The sequence below is a fragment of the Poecilia mexicana genome, unplaced genomic scaffold (genome assembly GCF_051168715.1).
Source record: "Poecilia mexicana isolate PSO_F unplaced genomic scaffold, ASM5116871v1 scaffold_12, whole genome shotgun sequence".
Classification (NCBI taxonomy): domain Eukaryota; kingdom Metazoa; phylum Chordata; class Actinopteri; order Cyprinodontiformes; family Poeciliidae; genus Poecilia; species Poecilia mexicana.
In genome coordinates this window covers 27,025,610-27,049,678 of record NW_028263381.1, presented here as the reverse complement: position 1 = coordinate 27,049,678, position 24,069 = coordinate 27,025,610, and the positions used below count along the sequence as shown (strand labels likewise).

At 42.5% G+C, this 24,069-nt stretch overlaps 1 protein-coding gene across 1 annotated transcript; it reads left to right on the top strand.

Moving 5' to 3' along the window:
• The first annotated feature begins 676 nt into the window (after positions 1-676).
• Positions 677-17,149, top strand: LOC106924611 (endophilin-B2-like). The gene is made up of 11 exons (XM_088011237.1): positions 677-1,031; positions 2,258-2,399; positions 3,063-3,191; positions 3,269-3,402; positions 4,454-4,546; positions 5,259-5,321; positions 12,062-12,085; positions 13,142-13,231; positions 13,920-14,020; positions 14,353-14,527; positions 15,375-17,149. The coding sequence occupies exons 1-11, from the start codon at positions 969-971 to the stop codon at positions 15,480-15,482; spliced, it is 1,122 nt and encodes a 373-aa protein (XP_087867363.1). The 5' UTR covers positions 677-968; the 3' UTR covers positions 15,483-17,149.
• The last annotated feature ends 6,920 nt before the right edge of the window (positions 17,150-24,069 follow it).

Sequence of the window (24,069 nt, the reverse complement as noted above, 5' to 3'; positions counted from 1 at the left end):
GAAGGATCCCCAGTAGCAGTCAGTCTTCCAACAAATCTGAGGATGCCTCTGACTGAAGACTGTTGGTGTATAGTAGTCTCATGCTAACATCCAGGCTCAACATCCAGGCAGCAGAGATGATATCCACATGGCTCCATCAGTTGTTAGCTCTGCTAATCCTCCTCCTTTGCTTTTGCTCCCCTTTAAATGTCTGACTGGCTGCTGGGATACAGAGATGTTAGAGTAGGGGATGAAGAGACGGGTTAGACTTCCTCCTTCTCTCTTTGCTCTGCATCCATTAAGATGCCACTTGTAAAAACAAAAGAGAAATCTTGTTACCATGGTTACACATCATCATAAAAACTGCCTGAAAGTATAAAAGTCAGAATAAAAATCCTTCCAGCTGTTTGCATCCAGAACCAGAGGGAATGATCATCCAAACTGCAGAACCAACAGATCTGCACTTTATTATTATTATTATTATTATTATTATTATTATTATTATTATTATTATTATTATTATTATGTTTTTCTCTGCTTTTCATTTTGTAGTTTTTGTTAAATTACTCTTGTTCATCTTTGGTTTTGAGCTGAACCGCTGTGTGTCACTAAATATATAACTAAATTTGATTGGATTCTTTATATGGATATGATGTAGTTAATATGTTTTGTGTTTTATAGTTTATATTTGTATTATAGATGTTTTTATATTTATTTCTATACTTGTATTGTTTAGTGTCTTATAGTTTATAGGTGTATCTATGATGGTTTATTTCTATATTTGCATCATGGGTCGTGCAGAGCGTCAGTCCGGCTGCAGGCGGCAGCTCCCTCCCCTCCGTCCCGCCCTCTTGTCCCTTTAAGCGCAGGGCGGCCAGCAGATCTCCGATCCTCCTCCTCGGAGCGGATTACGGCCGCAGCTCTGCGTCTCCTCCGCTCCATCAGCAGCTGATCCGGGGGAACAAAGGCAGCCAGAACCGCCCAGCGCCATGGACTTCAACGTGAAGAAGCTGGCCTCCGATGCGGGGGTGTTCTTCACCCGGGCCGTGCAGGTACAGCTGCGGCTCTCCGGCGGCGGGCTGCGGGGTGATGGGGCTCCCACCGCCGGTCAGAGGAGCTCCGGGTCCCGCTGGGAGGGAGGCTGGGTGTGTGGAGCCCGGTTGGTACCGGCTGGTTCCGGTTGTGCTGGTTTCTGCGGTTCTTCCTGGTTGTTGTTGCTCGGATGAGCAGCAGCTGTAAGCCGATAAAGGTCCGTCCTGCCTCGATCCATTATTGATGGCTGTGATCAGCTCCATCACTCAAGTGACACCAGCAGAATCCTGCTGCTGCCCGCAGCCAGACTCCGTTCAAAAAGCAACGGATTTAACCAACGGCTCCGATTCTCAGGCTGTCTGTAGTCTGGTGTTATGAATTTTATGGATTATAATCTAAAAGATTTATTCTAAAATTCGGTAACATTTTGATGCAATTAGAAGGAGGAGGAGGTTTTTAAAATGTGGAGAAAAAGGCTCTTTGCCCAGGGCATCAGTGGGTTAGGGGGAGGAAACTGGATTTTCTTTTCCAACTCTGTGCCTTTAGCTATCTAAACATGGTGACAACCATTGGCTGTTGACATGTAATGATGGTGCCAGACTGAAAGAGATGCAGAAACTACATCTAACCCTAACCCCAAAAAAGAGACGATGTCCAGCAAGCAGGAGCTGTGGAGATCAAAACAGAAGAATAGATGTACAGAAACTCAAATAATGACTCGTTATGATCAGGGTATGCAGAACATTTCAGAATAAATGAGAAGCTCTGAAGTCGATGAGCTACAGCAGCAGGAGACACGACCAGCAACTCTGCTGTCAGACAGGAAGTGAGGCTGTAATCCACACAGACTCACCACAATCTCTCCAGCATCAGATTATATTCCATTAATTTACAAAATCTGAATGTTTTGGCCCATTTTCTGCACATGAAACTCACTGGAGCTCCAGAAATCTGGAGAACTTCAGAAGATTACAGGAAATGAAACCCAGATGTTCAACCACTGGTTTGTTCTATGAAGTTGCTGGTTGACCTTCAGGAAGTTGCCGGTTGACCTTCAGGAAGTTGCCGGTTGACCTTCAGGAAGTTGCTGGTTGACCTTCAGGAAGTTGCTGGTTGACCTTCAGGAAGTTGCCGGTTGACCTTCAGGAAGTTGCTGGTTGACCTTCAGGAAGTTGCCGGTTGACCTTCAGGAAGTTGCTGGATGACCTTCAGGAAGTTGCTGGTTGACCTCCTTGATGTGTTTCAGTTCACAGAGGAGAAACTGGGCCAGGCTGAGAAGACCGAACTGGACCCTCACCTGGAGAACCTGCTGGCCAAAGCCGACTCCACCAAGAACTGGACCGAGAAGATCCTGAGACAGACGGAGGTTCTGCTGCAGCCCAACCCAAGTGAGTGGTCCAGGTCCGCCATCATGGTATTTAGCTGAAGCTAATGTTAACACGCTACACTAACTTGGTAATTAATGGAAGCTAATGCTCAAGCGCTAATTAAAACATTAGTTTGCTAACGCTAAATAAATTTGAATATCTGGCTTGAAAAATTACAACCATGGATCCAATTTAATGTTGACATTATAATTTAGATGTTAATGTAAATCAGGAGGTAACAAAACTTCTAACAGCAGATCCAGGAACCACATTAGCTTCGGTTCCTGCTGGAAACCAAGAAGAAGAAGCTCCAGTTGTCGTGTTACTGCTAATCCTCGATGGATCCAGATTCAGAACCTCTGCATATTATTTATCCATAATGTTGACATTTTTTCAGAAAACCTTTAAAAATTCAGCTTGATCAATTTTATTTTGAAATCCTGACTTCCTGGAGGAAGTGTTTTGAAGTTCCTGGTGACTTTCTGTTTACCGATGAACTGGACCGGTTCTGTTCTGACATCTAACCTCTGTTTTCCTTCATGCCTCAGTTGATCACACAGGTAGGAGTTTCCTCCATTTCCCAGCATGCATCTGGGCTCTGAATGTTCTGGAGATTTTATTTGGTTCCTATAAATATTTCTAGTGTTTGATTCTGACTTGTCTTCCGTTCCCGTCCGGAACCAGGCGCTCGGATCGAGGAGTTCATCTACGACAAGCTGGACCGGAAGCTCCCGTCCAGAACCACTAACGCCGAACTGCTGGGCCAGTTCATGCTGGACGCCGCCAAGGAGTTCGGAGCCGACACTCCGTACGGTGAGGAACGGTCCCGATGCATCAGAACCGGGCCCGGTTCTGGTTCTGTGTGACCCGGTTCTGTTGACCCGCTGCAGGTACCACCCTCATCACGGTGGGAGAGTACCAGAGGAAGCTGGGCGGAGCCGAGCGGGAGTTCCTCCACACGGCCGCCGTCACCTTCCTGTCGCCTCTGCGCAACTTCCTGGAGGGAGACTGGAGGACCATCTCTGTGAGTTGGACCGCATGCGGTTCTGATCCGGTCCGGTTTCCGTCCTCTGTCCTCCTTTAAAGCTGCAGTGACTTTTATTTAAATATACTTTTTAAATATTTGTTAAAACTGTCTCCTTGTATGAGAGAGTCTGTGAACAGATCGTCTGCTTCATCAGCTGCCAGTCTGAAGAAAACAACCAATCAGAGCCGGGAGGCGGGGCTTAGCGCTGTCAATCACCTCATGTATTCGCTGCTAATTGAGAGAAACAACTCATTGTTATAGGAAAACAATTAATTTGTCATCGTCAGTGACTATGCCAACTAGCTTTAGCATCCATAACAGGCTACGCTAGCTGCAGCGAAGCAGAGAGCCAGGAAGTAGGAGGGGTGATTGACTCCTCCTCCAACCAATCAGAGCCGCGCGGCTCTGATTGGTTGTTTCTAGCACTGGAAGAAGACAGAGGAGATGAGTTTTAATTTTTATTTATTTCAGATTATCTGTCACAACATGGAGACGGTTTCAATAAATATGTAAAACATGTTTAGTAATATAAATAATATAGAATATTATTTATATTCTATATTATAAATATAGAATATATATTTATAATATATATAAATATATTATATTTATATATATTATATATAATATATATAAATATATTATATATATTATATATTATACTTTATAATAAGTATTATTACTTATTATAAAGTAATAATATTATATTACTTTATAATAAAGTAATATAATATTACTTTATTATATATTAATAAAGTAATATATTATCTATATTACTTTATTAATCAATAATAAAGTAATATAGATAATAAATAATACCACATATTTTTAATAAAAGTTACTCCAGCTTTAAACTCGTTTGGATCAGAATTTCTCCTGGTTCTGAACCGGTTCTTAAACCCAAAGACAGAAACGACCAAAAACTGAAAAATCAGTGATCCACTTGTTCACTTCGATACCTGAGGTTTAGAACCAGAGAACCGGATCAGATCAGAACCAGAGAACCGGACTGGGTCTGTCTTATCACCGGTTCTGTCTGTGTTTGCAGAAGGAGCGTCGGCTCCTGGAGAACCGGCGTTTGGACCTGGACATCTGCAAAGCCCGTCTGAAGAAAGCCAAGCAGGCCGAAGCCAAGGCAGCGGTGAGACCAGAACCGAGCCCTTAATGGGCCAGAACCTCAAATAAAACGATAGAAACATCAGTTACAGTGCTTACCCACATGGTGGCGCTGTGCTGCTGCTCCTCTAGTTGGTAATGTTTTATCACTGGCAGCAAAACAACAAAACACTGTAAAAAATAAACTTTATGGTTTAGATTTGGCCTCTTGTTGCTTTTCTATTTTATTCTGTTCATTTAAATTTAAAATATTTTTATAATTTGATTTATTTGAAGTTTTGCCACGGGTTCAAACCAGCCGAACCTCTTCTGGTTGTCACTAACTTTAAATTAATTATTATTTATTTTTGTGCAGGTGAACCAATCAGATGTTAGCGTCTGTTTGCTGAGTCACAGCAGCAGATAAATTATTTATGATGGACTGTAGCGCAGGAAATATGAGATATTTACTATGAGATAATACGTCATTGACAGAACTATGTTTATTTTACATATGTATTTTATGAATACATTTCTTACTGTTTAATTTAAATATTACAAATATTTAAGAATTTATAGGATTTTTACTTTTTTATTCTGTATTTTGCAAATACAGCATTTGTATTAAATTTTCATGTTGTACCGTCGCTGTCCACTAGAGGGAGACATTACCCTCCAGATGTACCTCTCCTGTCTGCCGCTTCCTTCTGGATCTTTTTTAATTTAATTTAACTGAAAGTTTCTCCTTTTGTCTCCAGGCGACTCCAGACTTCCAGGAGACGCGGCCGAGGAACTACGTCCTGTCGGCCAGCGCGTCGGCGGTAAGACCCAGGGCCGCTCAGAGCCGCCATCTGATTGGCTCACAAACAGGAAGTCCGTCACATCCAGATATCTCTGGAATGTAAAATATAAACAGAAGTTTCTGCAGAGATTTTAATCATTTATCAGATCTACAAGATGTTACCAAATATTTCAGTTTAGTTTTTAAATATCTGAGTAAATTTCAAATAAGATGAAACTTTTCAGCGACATATTGGAGCTGCTTTTAAGTCAATAATGTCTCAATACTGATTTTTAAAAAGCGTCCTTTTCACTGGCAGATCATTTAACTTCTAACAAGACATTTTCCAGGTTAGAAGTGAAAATTTTATTTCCTCAAATCAACTTCCTGTAAAGTTAGTTTTCTCCTGAAGTGGTTTTTAGTTTTTACAGTTCAACCTGCCGCAGATCCTCCAGGATCAGAACAGAAATCCAGTTTCACGTTTTATTGTTTGATCATGAAACGGGTCGGATCCGCCTGGAGGAAGTTTCTGCTTTACTGGTTTCACTGGGCGAGTCCCAGTGCTGTTGATGTCATCGTTTAGAGACCCAGCATAGCTCAGGATGGTTCTGGTTCTGATGCGTCGTTTCGATCTTTGAGGGTGTTCTGGTTCAGAACCTCAGAGGTTCTGGTTGGTTTTATAGCCGTTCTGGGTCGGCACCGACCCGGTTCTGGTTGGAGCTGAAGGTTCTAAATGATTTTGTTGTTTGCACTGATTCCGGGTTTCTGGCCGATCAGCGATATTTAAAACCCGACCTGCTGAATCCGATCTGGACCGGTACCGATTCCTTGTTTTGTCTAAAAAGTGGTTAAATATAAAAACATTTATTTCAAAAACAGTTGCACAAACTTAATATAACATTAGCATATAGATAAATTTTTGATAATAATCTGGATTATCTGATCAGGATCAGCCTGGAACACCAGGAATAAGTGATGGTTGGGATCAGATGTGGGATTATTCCAGGAATAGATTTAATTTAAGGAGTTAATCTGGTGTAAATCTTCCAGCAGTTGTTCTGATTTCAGTTTGTTTCTGTGATGCGGCTTCAGAGCGGCTGGGAAAGCTGGAGCCTGGGGGCCGACCCGGCGGCCGACCCGGCGGCGGCGCAGAGGAAGGTTGGAGCGATAAACGGATTAGATCCGTGTCCCGTAGAACCGGTGGTGGTAGAACTGCAGGTCCAGTCTGTTGGTTTTAGAGTCAGAGAAACTTTTAAATCTGCAGAAAAGTTCTGAACAGATCAGAACCGATTGTCCAATCCACTGCAACCCAACTCCAGGCCGTCTGCATGGTCACAGTCTGGTTCGGTTAGTGAGGTGTGAACGCTAAACGACCTCTGACCTCTGGTCCTCCAAACCTCGGTCTGGGTTCGGTTGATGTGAACGCCAAGCGGACCGGAGTTCGCTCCAGAAGCAGGAAGTGGACTACAGTGCAGGGCATTCTGGGTAAATACAACCAAAGCTAAGGTGTTAGCCTAGCATTAGCAGCGAAATGGCTCCTGGTCGTTAGCCAGAGACTAAAGAGAAATCCTCCAACCGCTAAAACCTGACGCCTCCATCTTGTTTCCATCTGGTGAAGAAGGAAGTTGCTCTCAGAGTCTTTGTGTTTGTTTGTGTCATTTCCTTCTGTGGACAATAGCAAAGCTGATGATGTCATCCAGGACATGAGCTGTTAGCATGTCAGAACAGTCTTCAGTCAGAGGCATCTTCATATACACTGTGAGACTGACTGCTACAGCATCATCATCCATAAAGAGTGGAATGACATTTAATTTTGGGATTTCTAAAGTATTTTCTAAATTGAATTGAAGCGCATTAATAAAAGGTCATGGCTTCATCCTGATTATTTTTAGCTTCATGCTGCTGTGTAATAGCGGCCGTTTAACACAGGAGGCGCTGTAAACCTTGATCATCTGGATCAGCTGATCAGGAAGGTCGGCCATGTTCCTGGAAAATGATCGGCCATTAAAGCATCCTGTCGAGACGCTGCCATGTTGTTTATCTCACTGAAAATATCCCAATCCTGAAGCTGATCAGACGTTTCCATTCACCCATTCATTATGGATTCATCCTCACTTTCTGGGTCTTTGTGATTCATCCTTTACCCAGAGGAGAAATATAAACCTCAGTGATTCAAAAGAAAAATACCGACTTGGTGCCTCAGACGTGTAAAATCCCCCAGAGAGCAGAGATGAAGAGGCGTCTTCATCATCACAAACTCTTCCTAGAGCCTTCAGCGTATTTTAATAAAATGTTTTTCTGCTCTAACACACAGAACTGAAGTTAACTAATAACTTCTGCTAATCCGCTAACAATAGAGCTAATTTTTAGCTTAGCGCGTTAGCATTTTGAAAACACTGACCTTAGCTTCCCCTAAATTGATTTTCCAGCATTTGTTAATTTGGTTGTTTTGTTTTGAAGTTATGGTTACTAACAGCTTGCTGTTTACCCAGAATGCATCGCTGTAGTTCTGCAGTACATAGTTCTAACTCCCACCTGCAGGTGGCGGTATTTCAGGTTGCCGTCTGTTATCAGCAGAAAAAAATCGAGCTTTTTAAGTTCTTTAAATAATAAAAATATTTCTGTGTCCAGTTGATCTGGTTGTTTTTTCTCCTCTATGTAGAATCTAAACCAGTGTTTCTCAACCTTTTTCGGACCAGCGCCCCCCCTGCCCCTATCCAGGTCCCTCACCCCCCCCACCAAAGAATCTGCAGGCTACTTTGCTCTGACTATTATTTTATCATTAATATTACTATCACTATTGTAGATGTTTTGATTTTTATGCTTGTTTCTGTATTTATCATCAAAAATAATTCCCCAGAGAACAAAAAACTCATGAGAATAGAAATTATTTTCTCAGGCGTCTATGAAAAATGTAATGAACATTCAGGTTAAAATCTGTAGGCCAACAGCAGCCAATCAGAGTGGAAAAAATATTCTTATTTTGTGCCATTTTCTAGATAAATATTCCACAAAATGACCAGATAAAAGATGAACAACATGCCAGTTTAAACTTTGATCTATTTGCAAACCACTGAGCTCTGCAGCATTAAAACATGGATAGAACTGTAACTACATTAATCACAGCTCTTCTTCTCTTCAGTGTTTCTGGTGGTGCAGCTCTGTGCTGCCTTCAGGAGAATGGGACATCAGAGCATCATCCATAAAACTTCACCCACATGGCATTTAGTGTGGAAACCAGAGCTTTCAGTGGAAAAACTAAAGTTCCTTTTAATGCCATAGAAATATGAGACAGAAACATGGATTATATCTTTATATAGATCTGTCTATTGATTATAGATTAATAGTTTTACTGGACAGAAATTACAAAGAACAAATCTGGTTCTTAAATCCTAATGAGTCAAAGTGAAAGTGTCATGGAGTCACTGAACACCACCATGACATTAACACTGACATGAAAATAATATTGAAGAAATAAATATATCAAATCTAATTAAAGCATAAATAAGTGATCAGTTATTTACTGTTATGATCTGTAAGATATATTTATTCTCAGTACTAGATGTGGTCTCAACAAACCCATGGCACTTCATCAATATTATTTTACCTTTTATCTGGAAATAGTGTCTGTTTATTCTTGCCATACAGTCTCTATTAATTATTGCTCTAAAGGTCTTGCCATACCAGTTTATTCCTCTGTATTTACTTTAGTTTCTTAGTTTATTCTTGCATTTTGTTCTTCATTCATTTCCATTTGATTAATATTATCCTCTCTTGGTTTATTGCCATGTCCACTTTAGTTTCTTTCCTGTTGTTAGATTTATTTGATCGTTTATTGACCATCATTAATCTTCACTCTTCACCTGCTGCGCCGCCTAATAATCATGTTTCACATCATGTGTTGATTTTTCACTGTTCAGTGTTGGATTCTCTGTTTTTATGCCATAATTCACATCTAGTTAATCGCTCCGTTTTATGTCCCGCTTCTCCTGTTTCAGTTTTTTTATTTATTTATTTTTAACCCCCTAAAGTCCAGGGCGGCTGGGAAACGTGTCGACGGGAAAAGGCAGACTGACATAAACCTTTTAAAGCAACGGAAACAATTGCGGTATTTTTATTATTGAAATTTAAAAGTGCTGTGTTGTTCCATCACCCCGTTTCATACCAGACCTTACAGCTCCGGTGTTAACGCTATAAAATGAAGGCTCTCTGTCGTGGTGTCACCATGGAGGGATTTCTTTATTTAAATGGGTTCATTTTTCAGAGGGACACACAGTGAGGTGATTTTAGCTACCAGTAGCAGGAGAACGGAGCTGCGCCAAGAAGCTAACAGAAGCTAACAGAAGCTACAAACACTGAATAGAAGGAGAGCTGTCATTGATACAGTTGCAGCAGAGCATGGTTTAATGTTACACAACACAGTTTTACCAAGTTGCTCAGAGTCTAAACTGGTATTGTTGTGCATGTAAGGTGTAAAGTTTACCTTCGACCAAACGTCCCCCAAAGGCATCCCAGCGCCCCCCTTTTGTAAAAACGTCCGACAGCGCCCCCTGCCGCCCTCTGAACGCCCCCTGGGGGCGGTACCGCCCACGTTGAGAACCGCTAATCTAGAAGAAGTTTAACGAGGAAAAAATGTCGAAATATAAACATCCCAAAATTCCTTCCAAATACAAGTAGCATCAGAAAATCACTGATTCTGATTTAAAAACATGAATAAAACATCGTGAAATCCTGGAGGGACTCGATGTCCACCATGATGGTTCAGAGCTTTAGCGTTAGCTGAGCTAATGTTTATGATTAGCTCTTTAGCATTAGTTTATGATTATTTGGTGTTTTAGCATTAGCATAGCTATTGTTTGTGATTCCTGGTTGCCGCTGCTAGTAACACTGTACCATTCATCAAGCACAGTGGTGACAGCATCATGCTGAGGGATGTTTTGCTAGCTCTACTGCCACAAAGTGGATCATCAAAAATGGAGGACTCCGTCTTCTTTGGGGTGTATGTACAGGTGCTGGTCATAAAATTAGAATATTGTGATAAAGTTAATTATTTTCCATAATGTCATGATAAAAATTAAATTGTCATATATTTTAGATTCATTGCACACCAACTGAAATATTTCAGGTCTTTTATTGTTTTAATTTTGATGATTTTGGCAAACAGCTCTTGAAAACCCAAAATCCCTGTCTCAAAAAATTAGAATATTATGAAAAGGTTCTCTGAACGAGCAATAAAAATAATCATCTGAATCAACAAAGTAACTCTAAACACCTGAAAAAGATTCCTGAGGCCTTTAAAAACTCCCACCCTGGTTCGTTACTCAAAACCGCAATCATGGGTCAGATTGCTGACCTGACTGCTGTCCAGAAGGCCATCACTGACATCCTCAAGCAAGAGGGTGAGAAACGGAAAGAAATTTCTGAACGAATCGGCTATTTGCAGAGTGTTATATCAAGGCACCTCAGTGGGAAGTCAGTAGGAAGGAAAAAGTGTGGCAGAAAACGCTACACAACGAGAAGAGGTGACCGGACCCTGAGGAAGATTGTGGAGAAGGGCCGATTCCAGACCTTGGGGGAAGCAGTGGACTAAGTCTGGAGTAGAAACATCCAGAGCCACTGTGCACAGGCGAGTGCAGGAAATGGGCTACAGGTGCCGCATTCCCCAGGTCAAAGGTCAAGCCACTTTTGAACCAGAAACAGCAGCAGAAGCGCCTGACCTGGGCTACAGAGAAGCAGCACTTTGGACCACTGCTGTTCAGTGGTCCAAAGTACTTTTTTCGGATGAAAGCAAACTTTGCATGTCATTCGGAAATCAAAGTGCCAGACTCTGGAGGAAGACTGGGGAGAAGGAAATGCCAAAATGCCAGAAGTCCAGTGTCAAGTACCCACAGTCAGTGATGGTCTGGGTGCCATGTCAGCTGCTGGTGTTGGTCCACTGGGTTTTATCAAGGGCAGGATCAATGCAGCAGCTATCAGAAGATTTTGGAGCACTTCATGCTTCCATCTGCTGAAAAGTTTTATGGAGATGAAAATTTAATTTGGTCTGGAATCGGCCCTTCTCCACAATCTTCCTCAGGGTCCGGTCACCTCTTCTCGTTGTGTAGCGTTTTCTGCCACACTTTTTCCTTCCTACTGACTTCCCACTGAGGTGCCTTGATATAACACTCTGCAAACAGCCGATTCGTTCAGAAATTTCTTTCCGTTTCTCACCCTCTTGTTTGAGAATGTCAGTGATGGCCTTCTGGACAGCAGTCAGGTCAGCAGTCTGACCCATGACTGCGGTTTTGAGTAATGAACCAGGCTGGGAGTTTTTAAAGGCCTCAGGAATCTTTTTCAGGTGTTTAGAGTTACTTTGTTGATTCAGATGATTATTTTTATTGCTCGTTCAGAGAACCTTTTCATAATATTCTAATTTTTTGAGACAGGGATTTTGGGTTTTCATGAGCTGTTTGCCAAAATCATCAAAATTAAAACAATAAAAGACCTGAAATATTTCAGTTGGTGTGCAATGAATCTAAAATATATGACAATTTAATTTTTATCATGACATTATGGAAAATAATGAACTTTATCACAATATTCTAATTTTATGACCAGCACCTGTAAATATGTGAGCCTGTGTGGAAAACCACCACATCTGAACCGGTTTACCCGGATCTTGCTGCTGACCTGCGTTGCCATGGCAACAGGTCGGGTCAAGGAGCCGGTCCAGATGATTCATGGTGGAAAGTTGAGCTACGAATTTAATCTGAGACGTTTCTCTGGTTCTGTTTGTCTCAGCTGCTGAGTGAGGAAGTGGACAAGGTGAGGCCGCCGCAGAAAGCACAGAGTGTGTGTGTGTAGGTGTGTGTCTGTGTAGGTGTGTGTGTGTGTGTCTGTGTAGGTGTGTGTGTGTGTGTGTGTGTCTGTGTAGGTGTGTGTGTGTCTGTGTAGGTGTGTGTGTGTGTGTAGGTGTGTGTATCTGTGTAAGTGTGTGTATCTGTGTGTGTGTGTCTGTGTAGGTGTGTGTGTGTGTGTTTGTGTAGGTGTGTGTGTGTGTGTTTGTGTAGGTGTGTGTGTGTGTGTAGGTGTGTGTATCTGTGTAAGTGTGTGTATCTGTGTGTGCGTGTGTGTGTGTAGGTGTGTGTGTATCTGTGTAAGTGTGTGTATCTGTGTGTGTGTGTGTGTGTGTGTAGGTGTGTGTGTGTGTGTCTGTGTAGGTGTGTGTGTGTGTGTGTGTGTCTGTGTAGGTGTGTGTGTGTCTGTGTAGGTGTGTGTGTGTGTGTAGGTGTGTGTATCTGTGTAAGTGTGTGTATCTGTGTGTGTGTGTCTGTGTAGGTGTGTGTGTGTGTGTTTGTGTAGGTGTGTGTGTGTGTGTTTGTGTAGGTGTGTGTGTGTGTGTAGGTGTGTGTATCTGTGTAAGTGTGTGTATCTGTGTGTGCGTGTGTGTGTGTAGGTGTGTGTGTATCTGTGTAAGTGTGTGTATCTGTGTGTGTGTGTGTGTGTGTGTGTAGGTGTGTGTGTGTATCTGTGTGTGTGTCTGTGTAGGTGTGTGTGTGTGTGTGTGTGTAGCTGTGTCTGTGTGTGTATCTGTGTGTGTGTGTGTGTATCTGTGTGTGTGTGTATATCTGTGTGTGTGTGTATGTAGGTGTGTGTAGCTGTGTCTGTGTGTGTATCTGTGTGTGTGTCTGTGTAGGTGTGTGTGTGTGTGTATCTGTGTAGGTGTGTGTATCTGTGTGTGTGTGTGTGTGTATCTGTGTGTGTGTATATCTGTGTGTGTGTGTGTGTATCTGTGTGTGTGTGTATATCTGTGTGTGTGTGCGTGTGTGTGTGTGTGTGTGTATCTGTGTGTCTCCATGTGACCCCCACTCCTCCCCCCAGGCAGAGCTGGAGCTGCGTGTGGCCCAGACGGAGTTCGACCGGCAGGCGGAGGTGACCCGGCTGCTGCTGGAGGGGATCAGCAGCACACATGTGAGTCAGAGGCGCCGTTCGGGTCCAGTCCGGTCCGGTCCAGTCCGGTCCCGACCCGACCTGATGAGTCACAGGGTGTCACTGTGGATCAGGTTCTGCTGGACCCGGAGCTGCTGTTGTTTACTTTCTATTATTTTAAATTTAAACTTTATTATTTATTTTATTCCATCATCTGAAGCAGAGCGGCTGAACAAACTTTTCATCTTTTCTTTGTTTTTGTAACATTTTAAGGTGCAGGTGTCAAACTGGAGGCCCGCGGGCCAAATCCGGCCCGCTGCGGCTGCTCATGTGGACTTTAGGTCAAACTTTAATATAACAGATGTCTGCTCAGATTTTACTCATCTGTCAAATCGGGCTGTAGAAATGTCAGATCTGTCTTCATTTCTAAAGGTCTGAATCCGATCAGATGTTAAAACTGTTACATTTTAAAACGTTTTAATCTGATGAATCAGAAACTTTATGAGTTTTTGACCTTCGAGGTCATTCAGGGTCTGGATGTGACTGAATGAAAATCAGAGTGACTCCTGATTTAAGGAACCAAATCTCTGCAGCCCAACCTGAGTGAAAAAGTATTCACACCCTGAACCTGCTGACTCAGCAGCAGTAACAGCTAGCTGGACTTTGACTAGGCCACTCCAGAGCATTTGTTTTCTCTGTGTGATTGTAACTCTTCCTCCTCTTCCTCCAGCTGAACCACCTCAGGTGTCTGCAGGACTTTGCGGAGGCTCAGGCCACGTACTTCGCTCAGTGTCATCACTACATGCAGGACCTGCAGAGGGAGCTGAACAGGTAGGAGCTGCAGCGCCACCTGCTGTCAGACTTCACCTCAAAGCATCCAGCTGCAGCCAGGCGCTCAGTTAAACTCACTTAATGATCATTAAGTGACTGGATGTTCTAACAGAGGAACTGATTGGACCTTCTGGGTCCAGTCAGTTCCTCTGGGTCCAATCAGTTCCTCTGGGTCTAGTCAGTTCTTCTGGGTCGGGGATCTGATCCATCAGAACCAGATCAGACGGTTGCTCTGCTGGCTCCATGGTTCTGAATCTGCTGGGTTCTGGGCTACTGGTTCAGATTATCGGGTCGGTTGAACCTTCTGGGAATATTTGCTTGTTTTGCTGCAGATGTGCGAACTCAGCCGTCGGCCCCCCGCCGCCGCCCGGCGCCGGATCCGATCCGGTTCCGACCGCCTTCCCGTCCGGCCGCCTGTCTCCCGGCGCCTCGGGCTCCAGGAAGGCCAAGGTTCTGTACGACTACGACGCTCACGACGCCAGCGAACTGTCCCTGCTGGCCGACGAGGTCAGTGTGACCCGACCAGAACCCGACCAGAACCCGACCAGAACCCGACCAGAACCCCAAAATAACTAGATATCCTGATGAGGAAGCTGATCCGGTTAGTCGATGGTTCCTGGACTGTTGAAGGATGGGAAGCGTCTGGGAAAATATTATATTCAGCTGTTGACTGTAAAAAATATGTTAAAATTAATATTAATTCACACTATTTAATATACGCAAAAAAAACACAAAGTAAATACAGTGAGAAGATAAAGTTATTTTTAAATTTTATTTTATTGAGGCAAACTGTGATCTGCCAATCAGCTAGTAAGTCTGCTCTGGGATCGATTAGTGATGCCTCCAGCCGCCACTAGGGGCTTTTCTCATCCAGAAAACGCTCAGCTCTCTCTCTCTGTTTCGCTGCTGCTGTTGGACACGAGACGTTGATATTTCTGTTTTCTAAATAAAATGATACAAATAATAACAGGGAGTTGGATCAGTAACTTTAATCTAGATTAATCGTAACAGAAAAAGAAAATAATTATTTAATGACATCATTCACCGTTTCCTGGTCAGTGTTTTAAATCAGTTAAATGTTTAAAGATGTTTATCTAAGCTTGTGTTGTGATGCTGAAGTTTCAGGAAGAGCAGAAGCTTCTTAAAGAGACAGAAGCCCAATTTCAAGTTCAGGTTGCAAACTCAAATTTCTTTGACGCTGCGCTTGATACATTTATACAGCGGTGAAACTCTTAAAGGGCCGGTGTTTGATTTCTGCCTGGTCGTTCTGTCAGTTAGCTCCTCTTGGAAACTTTCCTTCAGTTTTTAGATATTTTATTATCTTGACCCGTTTTCCTGTGTGGTTTCTGTCCAGGTCATCACTGTCTACACGGTACCAGGAATGGATCCTGATTGGCTGGTTGGAGAGCGGGGCAACGAGAAAGGCAAAGTACCTGTGACCTACCTGGAGCTGCTAAGCTAATGGACCGTTAGCATTCTGTCTGATGAAACATGTGAACCCTGTTGTAGACTCAGTTCAGTTCAGATTCAGTTCAGATTCAGTTGGGTTCAAATTTGGCTCAGATTTAGTTAATATTTGGTTCAGTTTCAGTTCAGGGATTTTATCTGACACCTTTCCTTGGAGAAAAACCAGAAATGTTTTAGCGATGCTCTCAGATGAAACCAGGAAAGTTTCCTGGAATCTGATCTGGTTCATTAAATCACACCAACGTGTATTTGGGCCCCATATGGTTTCTTCTCAGGTCTGATGGGTTCGATGGGCTCAGACATACAAATAAGGATGTCTACTTAATGACCCAGTTGGGTCAGTAACAGTTTTTAAAGAGCCGTTATGGGTCCCAGTTTACCCATCGGTTTCCTGCATCAGACCCACACAGGCCATTAAAACCAACCAGTTATGCAACCAGTGGTCAGTACCGTATGGGGCCCATCCAAGTCATTCCTACATAAATGTAAATGTTGGCTGGTGGCATTATGATGTGTTTTGATTTTATCTCTGAAGTTTGAGCTCCTCTCTGGGAAAACTCACCAGTTACAAACGGGAAACCAGTAAGCTAATTGTTTTGGTGCTAACGGCTAGTAGCAAAGCAGGATGAAAACATTTCCCTCCATTTTATTCATTCTGACACTGAAGGAAATGTTTAGCTCAAACCATCAGAGCTGCTAGCAAACCGGATTTCAGCTACATCGATGTGCAGCAGCCATCTTGGATTCTGAACTTACGGCTGTTTCAGGAACTTTGAATTTCCCAGTTTTAATTCCAACTTTTGGGTTTTTCCACCATAAGAAACTTTATTTTCTTCATACTGTCAGTATGAAGATCAAGATCACTTGAAAAGTACCAAGAAGTTTGGAAAGTTTTATTTTACCAGTTGTAGTGTAAAAATTCAATATGGCTGCCTCGAGTCTAAGCAATTAAACATTTAAAAAACATTTATTTAACTTTCTGATTGGCTGAATCTCATTGGATCAATATCTCACATGATGCAGTCAAAATCTTGTTTTCGCACTCCATCAGTGTCTGGATGATCACCTGCTGATAAATTAGCCGCTATTAGCTTCTATTAGCAGTTAGCATCGTACCACAAAGCTAGCAAGTCTTTATGGTTTTGTGGATTGTAATGGATCGAGTCTAATTTGGTGAAGGTTTGAGCTTCTTATCTGAATCAAATGCAGCTGGTGATTGGTTCAGAAGACAGAAACATGAAGAATCACAAGCTAAACTAGGGAGCTAATGCTAAAGATGCTAGTATTGCGCTTATTTATATTTCTGTTTTGTATCAGTTTTTTTCACTGAATTAATTATTGTAGCATATTTGTGTTGGTGTTTGTTTGCACAACATGTCAACAGAGACCAAGCTAGCTGCTAGCAGCTTTAGCAGTAGCAGCTAGCTTAGCTTGTGGGTTAAAGAGTGTTCTCTTCTGTTTCAATAAAAAACAAAAACCCATAGAAAACATACTTTACATAAATTAATTTAGTGGCTTGTTGATCACAAACTGTTGCTAACCCTAACACCAACAACTTTGTTGGTGATAAACTATTTTCATCATGGCGGCTCAGAGGAACGATCCGGTTAGCCGCTTAGCTAGGAGGCTAACAGCACCATAGCTTCTTCACTCCAAACAAAACTAATCAGGATAAAAATATTTCCATTTTCCTTTTCAGTTTTGATTATTTTATACCAAAAACTCAAATATTTTCTACCAGAGTTTCTACAGTCACAAAAAGTTTCTCCAGTTTTGGTCCTTATTTAATTAATAAGTAATAATTACATTAGTTTTATTTAAAGCCAGATTACTTTAGATCCTTAATGTATTACACTTTAAGAAAACTAATGAAAATCTCCACTGATTTAATTTCTTTAAGGATATAAAATCATTTGTATGTATTTAGAATCAGTTCATTTATCAGGAAAAATGTTATTTTAAAAAAGGGGAAATCTAAATAATGGCTGTTTAGTCACAAATCAGCGCTAAAAAACGACTTCAGAGGAAAACGCTGTGATTTGACTAGGACCTGTTATCTGTCAGATCTTATTAGTCGCTGATTCAGAGTTCAGACCAAATTTAATATATAACACAACGATTTCATTCATACTAGTAAATTTAATGCACAGTTTAATGAAATTATATGCTGATTTGAAGATTTATTTACAGTTTATCTGTAATTCATGAAAATCCTCCCAGTAAAAGATTTAAACACACAAGTACAAAACGCAGAATCAGGGAAATGAAAGCAGAGAAACAGAGTGGGATCTAAATACAGTCACTTTTAAAACTAATAAAGATTTATTTATTAACTTTCTGTTCCTCCGCAGCTCTTTGCTGTGAACTGACAGGAAGTGATGTCACACTCGCCTGACTCAGAGGATCAGATTTATTTAGAGCGGCGGTGTCGGATGCATCTTCCTGTCATTTCATAGTTTTTATTTGATCCCTGATGCTCTGCAGTGCTGCTGAGGTTTAGAACAACATATCAGAAATATGCAGCTGTATTCATAGTAATAATAAAATGCAACTGTAAAAAACTCAAACTTTTAAAAGTTTGTTTTTATGTGAAGCTGAAATATGAGGCAGAGGAACAGAGCCAGGAATCGGCTCCGACCTCGTTTTTCCATAAACTCGTTTCATTTTCTGTCGGTGAAACATTTTTATTTGTTGCTGCGGTTTCTGGGGTCAGATTCAGTTTAACCCTTTAACACCCAAAGATTCACAAACATTCAGCTTTTATATGCAAACTTAACGTTAAATTATTTAACATTTTGTACAAATGTTGCATTAAATACATTTCATGATACTTTGTTTTTCACTAATCAGTGAATCCCAGCTGTGAGACGTTAAACTGAAGTGATTTTGTGATCAGTGGAAATATTCTGCAGATGGAGAAACTTGGTGAGACTTTCGTTAAGAGAAAACAGGAAGCAGCTTCGGCCCAAAACCTAGAAAACAGAACCACAAGCAGGAAGTGGCTTTAGTTTCGGCGGTGAAGGCAAACTCAGCGTCGCTTTCGTCAGACTCGATCCTCAACATGTCTCAGCAACGTCTGTTTGCTCCCTCTGGTCCCAGAGGCCCGGTTTGTTAGGACAGACGGGTCCAGAATAAAGTTCTGTCTGCGGAGCATCAGGATGATGCAGCGACCGGCCAGCAGGGGTCAGCAGGGGTCGACCTTCAGCTGTCGTTTGGCCCGTTAGCTTCATGCTAAACATAGCAACGTTCCAGCTGCTGCTGCGTCTGTTTCCTCCTGGTTAACTCTCCAACATCCTGGTCTCTCTCGTTCGATGGGGACCAACATGTTTCTACCAGTCGCCTCATTGGCCCCAAATCCAGGAACTTTGGCCATCCAGTGATTTTCCTAAAGGTTTCTGTTATCCACCTCGTTCTGGTAATAAGGAGCTGACTGACTTTAATCCTGTTTTCTGCTGGTTCTGGTGCAGCAGATCAGCAGGATCCAAGATCCAGATCTGCTTCAGTCAGACGCCTTCAACTCCACTGGTAGATGTAGATCGTCTGATTCCCTGAACGTCTCTTTAGCCGTGAGCAGCGTCACTATGTCTCTGTTGGGTGGGCTGACCCCAAACCTGACCCCAAACCTGACCCAGACCCCGACCCTGACCCCAAACCTGACCCTGACCCCAAAACTGACCCCAAACCTGACCCTGACCCCAAAACTGACCCCAAACCTGACCCCCCACCCCACTCACGCCAGGTGAGCAGAGGTCAGGCCAGGTGAGCAGCGGTCAGGTGAGCAGAGGCCAGGTGAGCAGAGGCCAGGTGAGCAGAGGCCAGGTGAGCAGCGGTCAGGTGAGCAGAGGTCAGGTGAGCAGAGGCCAGGTGAGCAGAGGCCAGGTGAGCAGAGGTCAGGTGAGCAGAGGCCAGGTGAGCAGAGGTCAGGTGAGCAGAGGTCAGGTGAGCAGAGGCCAGGTGAGCAGAGGCCAGGTGAGCAGAGGTCAGGTGAGCAGCGGTCAGGTGAGCAGAGGTCAGGTGAGCAGAGGTCAGGTGAGCAGCGGTCAGGTGAGCAGAGGCCAGGTGAGCAGAGGCCAGGTGAGCAGAGGTCAGGTGAGCAGCGGTCAGGTGAGCAGCGGCTCACACAGATCCTGATCCTTCTGCAGGTGTAACTAGAGACTCTCTGTAGTTAAAATCCAGCCGATTATAATGAGAATAAAGGTTAAAGGTTGCTGGTGAGCCGTTGGCAGGATAAAGTTTAAAGTATTTTACATGACTCAGTTGTTATGCTGCATATCAAATATGACTGAAAACATTAAACTATAATTCAGCATCTTGAAATTAGGTCTCTGTGTCTTTAAGAAGCTGCTGCTCTTTCTGAAGCTCCGCCTCCAGAAAGTCATCCCAACATGGCTGCTCTATTAACCCTTTAATGTTTTTACAAGCGCTGCTCTGAGAACCGGATGCAGTTCCAGCTGCTGGCTGCTAATTGCTGCTGGCTAGTCTGAAGGAGCTGTGGGGGAGGAGCTGCGCCTCGGAGGCGGGGCTAGGTTCACCCAGGAGTTTAACAGCTGAATGGAGATGAAAGGATTTCTGAAACAAACTAATCAAAGCGACGCTGCAGGTCATAACATGATGTAAAGATAAAACTGTGGCTTTGACGCGACACCGGTCCTTTAAATGTTCCCCGCTCAGCGTCCAGACAGCGATGTCATAAAGTCTGAGTCATCATCAGCTCCTCTTCAGTTTGTTACACAGAAACGAATCGGTGATGAAATCCTGTCATCGTGTTTCCTCACCGCGTTCAGTCATCCCTGAAGCAGGTCAAAGGTCACAGCGGCTGACTCGGCCTCAGAGTTCTGCTTCCTCCTGAACGGCCGGAAATGAAATCCTGACTCGTATCCCAGGAATCCTGAGGGAACTCCAGACGGGACAGAACCGGATCCGAACAGAACCGGGTGGTGAGAAACCAGGAACCTGGTTTAAATCAAACCCACAGAAATCCTGAGATTAAACTGGTTTTACTGGATTAACCAGATTAAATGACACCAGGACAGATTCACATCTTCATTCTGTTAGTTTGGATGTTTACGAGATTAGAGTCTAATATCAGACAATAAAATACATTTTTCTGTAATATAAACTTTATTTTATCTCAGGTGAAAAAACATCTGATCAGATAAATTTGGCATAAAAATTAATAAACCAATAAATGAAAATGAGTTTGATAATTTCCATTATGATTAAAACTTTCTAAGGGAAATTCTGTTTACAGTAGGGCTGTTGTAAACGAATATTTTAGTAATCGAGTAATCTATCGATTATTCTTACGATTAATCGAGTAATCGGATAAAAAAAATTATAAAATGAAATATTGGTAAATCTGGCATAATACCGGTGTTACTATCAGATATCAATATCAGTCCAATTGTTCATATTTGAGCATCCCTAACAGTTGCTTTTTTGTAGTTTAGAAAACTAACCTGTAACAATAATAGCTCACTTTCTAAGTTAACCAGAAGAAAAGTTATAGAAAAATCTGAAATTATATTGAATTTAATAACAAAGAGGCAGGCTCACAAATATGCTTATAAAAATGTCTACAATCCAGCTTTTAGTTTATGTATTCATCTTCAGTGAGTTTAATAGATTAATTAAACTCACCTTGCCACCTAACCTGTCACGCTTTGGGTTTGAAAATACGGGAAATGCCGCCTGGAGTGGGAGGAGAGGGCGAATGAACGAACGTAAGATGGAGGGGAGGAAATAGACCAGCGGACTGACGAACCGTTAGACCGGGGGACGAACACGGGGGGAAGCAATACGGGATATTTACGACACCTTCACTGGTCACACTCAGAAACTCATCTACCAGCCATGTACGATGCGCTCCGCCACCCGTTTCTTCAGGCCGGGATATGAAATTTATTGTGCGGTTCGTCGGTAAAGCTACATTTACACGGTAAGCATCAGCTACTCAGCCGCCCGCCCTGTTCAGGCTATCCGCTCACCTCAGCGCTCTTCCCGCCGTTCGCTTTCAACCAGCAGCCCCGGAGGAGAAATGCTGCCGTACTCCAGGCATTCCCCCAGTCATTTTAAGGATGCTTATTGGTTCCCCAAAAACGATAAAAAGTCGGGCATTATCATCAATCAATAAAATCCCCACGGGCCAATCTTGAAGATTGGACTTTATGCCGCTGAGACTTAGCTTTTGTCAACAACTCAGAGGCGGAAGTGAGAGCTCCGCGCAACGCAAATGAAGTCCCGGCCGGAACACGGTGCGCTAACTAATAAAACATAAATTAACGAAGCTTCGAGGCAGGTAAATTTTCCTCGAGGAATTTTAGTAATCGAGGTACTCGAATCATTCGAGGAATCGTTTCAGCCCTAGTTTACAGAAACGTCATAATCCATTTTATTTATTTTCAATATTTAAAATATCTTCTGGTGGAAGTTTTCTTTACAAAATTAGTTTATGAAATTGCATAATAAATGATCCATTATCAAAATATTACAAGGAAATGGTTTCCAAATGAAAATATTGTTTGTTGCAATTATTTAATTTGTCGTCCACTCTCTCTCTGCTTTTTAAACACGAAACGTCAAAATATAAGAAGCCAATGCTGCATTCCAGGATATTAATGGAAAATTTAGTGGAAGGAAAACCTTTGGTAGAGTAACATGCAGAAGGATAACTGAAGCTGAGCCAGAAATCACAGCAACTAACAGCAGAGCCACAGGAAACAGCCACAGCTTCTGTCGCTTTGTGGCGGTGACCGTTTCCATGACAACGGTGTGGGGCGGGGCGTCACATGATCAAGTGGTTTCTGGATTAAATCTCTGAGATTCTCTGATTTAGGAAACTGTTGACATGTTTTCAGCATAATCAGAGTGCGGGCTTTGACTGGACCACGCGCAGTGTGTGTGTGTAAATAAAGTGTCGTTTTGTTGCTTCAGTGTTTTAACTCTTTGGTTAAATGTGATTTTTTTTGGCGTCTCATTTCTCCAGTATAGATGTTCAATAAACAGCATGTGTGTCACAGACGCCGCGTTGTTGCAGTGGTCATTGAACGCATCGTAACAGAATAAATTAAATCTTCTTTAAATCTTAATTATATTGTAAAGAGCACAAAAATAAACTTTTACCCCCAATTTATTGTAACTGCAACACAAACAAATCCTAACAGAAAACTGTCTTATAATAAAACATCATCCCAGAGATTTTTTAATAGCTTTTTTCCAAGCAATGACTTATTTTATTTTTTAAATGAGCATTTCTAGTTTAATATTGAACAAATAAAAAATATTTGACTTTGTATTTAGAAATAATTGTTTCCTGTTTGTCCAACATCTTTCAATTGCAAACAGTTTTGACCCTGATGGCAAAAATTAGGTTTCCTGAGGTAAAAGTTAAAAGCATCTTCAGGGATTTGACTAGACCAGGGGTGGTCACTCCAGGCCTGGAGGGCCTCTTGCTACTTTTAGATGTACTTCAACACACCCGAGTCAAATACTGAGGTTAGCAGAACCTGATGCACTGAGGAGATTCAGCTGCTGGATCCAGGTGTGTTGGACCAGGGAGACGTCTAAGAGCTGCAGGACCAGGACTGCCCAGCCTTGGACTAGACCCTTCCTCTGAATCAAACATGGCTGCTCAAAAAAAATCTGAGATTGCTGCAGAAATTATTAGAAGATAAAATATATAAAAACACATTTAATTGTAAAGGCAAATTATTTTCAGTAAATTGCAATAAATCTTGACCTTGGTTATTTCTTTTAGTGTTTACTTAAATTTATTTAAATTTACCATTATTGCCTTTAGAAATTAATCAAATTAGGATCAATAAAATTTGGCGTTTTTGACAGAAAAACATTTGGTGTCAAGGTGAAAACTGATTTCTACAAAATAATGACAAAAATATGTAACTTAAAATAAGTGATTGTATAAATATTTACCATAAATGTAGACAGCAGGTCCAGGTTCGGTTCGGTTCGGTTCTGCAGTGGATTCTGGGCTCCTCAGACCTCCAGGCGGAAGCTGATTTATTTATTCTCATTTCTCAGTCTGTCTCTGCAGGAAGTTCGGTCCGGTCCGGTTCGTACCGACTCGAACTCTCTCAGGACACCGGAGGCGGTTCGGATGAACTGAGCAGGTTCTGGTGGTTTTAGAAACCGAACCGAACTTGGAGGTGTCAGAAGAACCAGCCTGAATGTTTTAAACCCTCCCGGTGTTCGTGCCGCCGCAGGGCGCCCCCTGCCGGCGGCTCTCCGCGCAGCGTGATGAGCCTCAGCCGGGCTTCCTGCTGCTTCATCTCCCGGCAGTGGTTGATGAGGATGAGGAGGGCCTCTTCCTCTCGGTGCACCCTGACCTCCGCAGATCTGCTGAGAGCCTCCATCTCCCGGTCTGCTCCGCTCCGCGTCCCGCGACCTTTTATTGGTGAAGAACCACAGAGTTTCTTACCTCACTGCTTATTTTCAGACTCAGGAAGACCGAACAGGAGGATGAGGAGGAGCCTTCATCAGCTGCTAAACAGAGACAGATTCAAATATTTTATTTTTGTTCTGGTTTATTCACAAAGTGAGAATTGACCCAAACTGGTCCCATG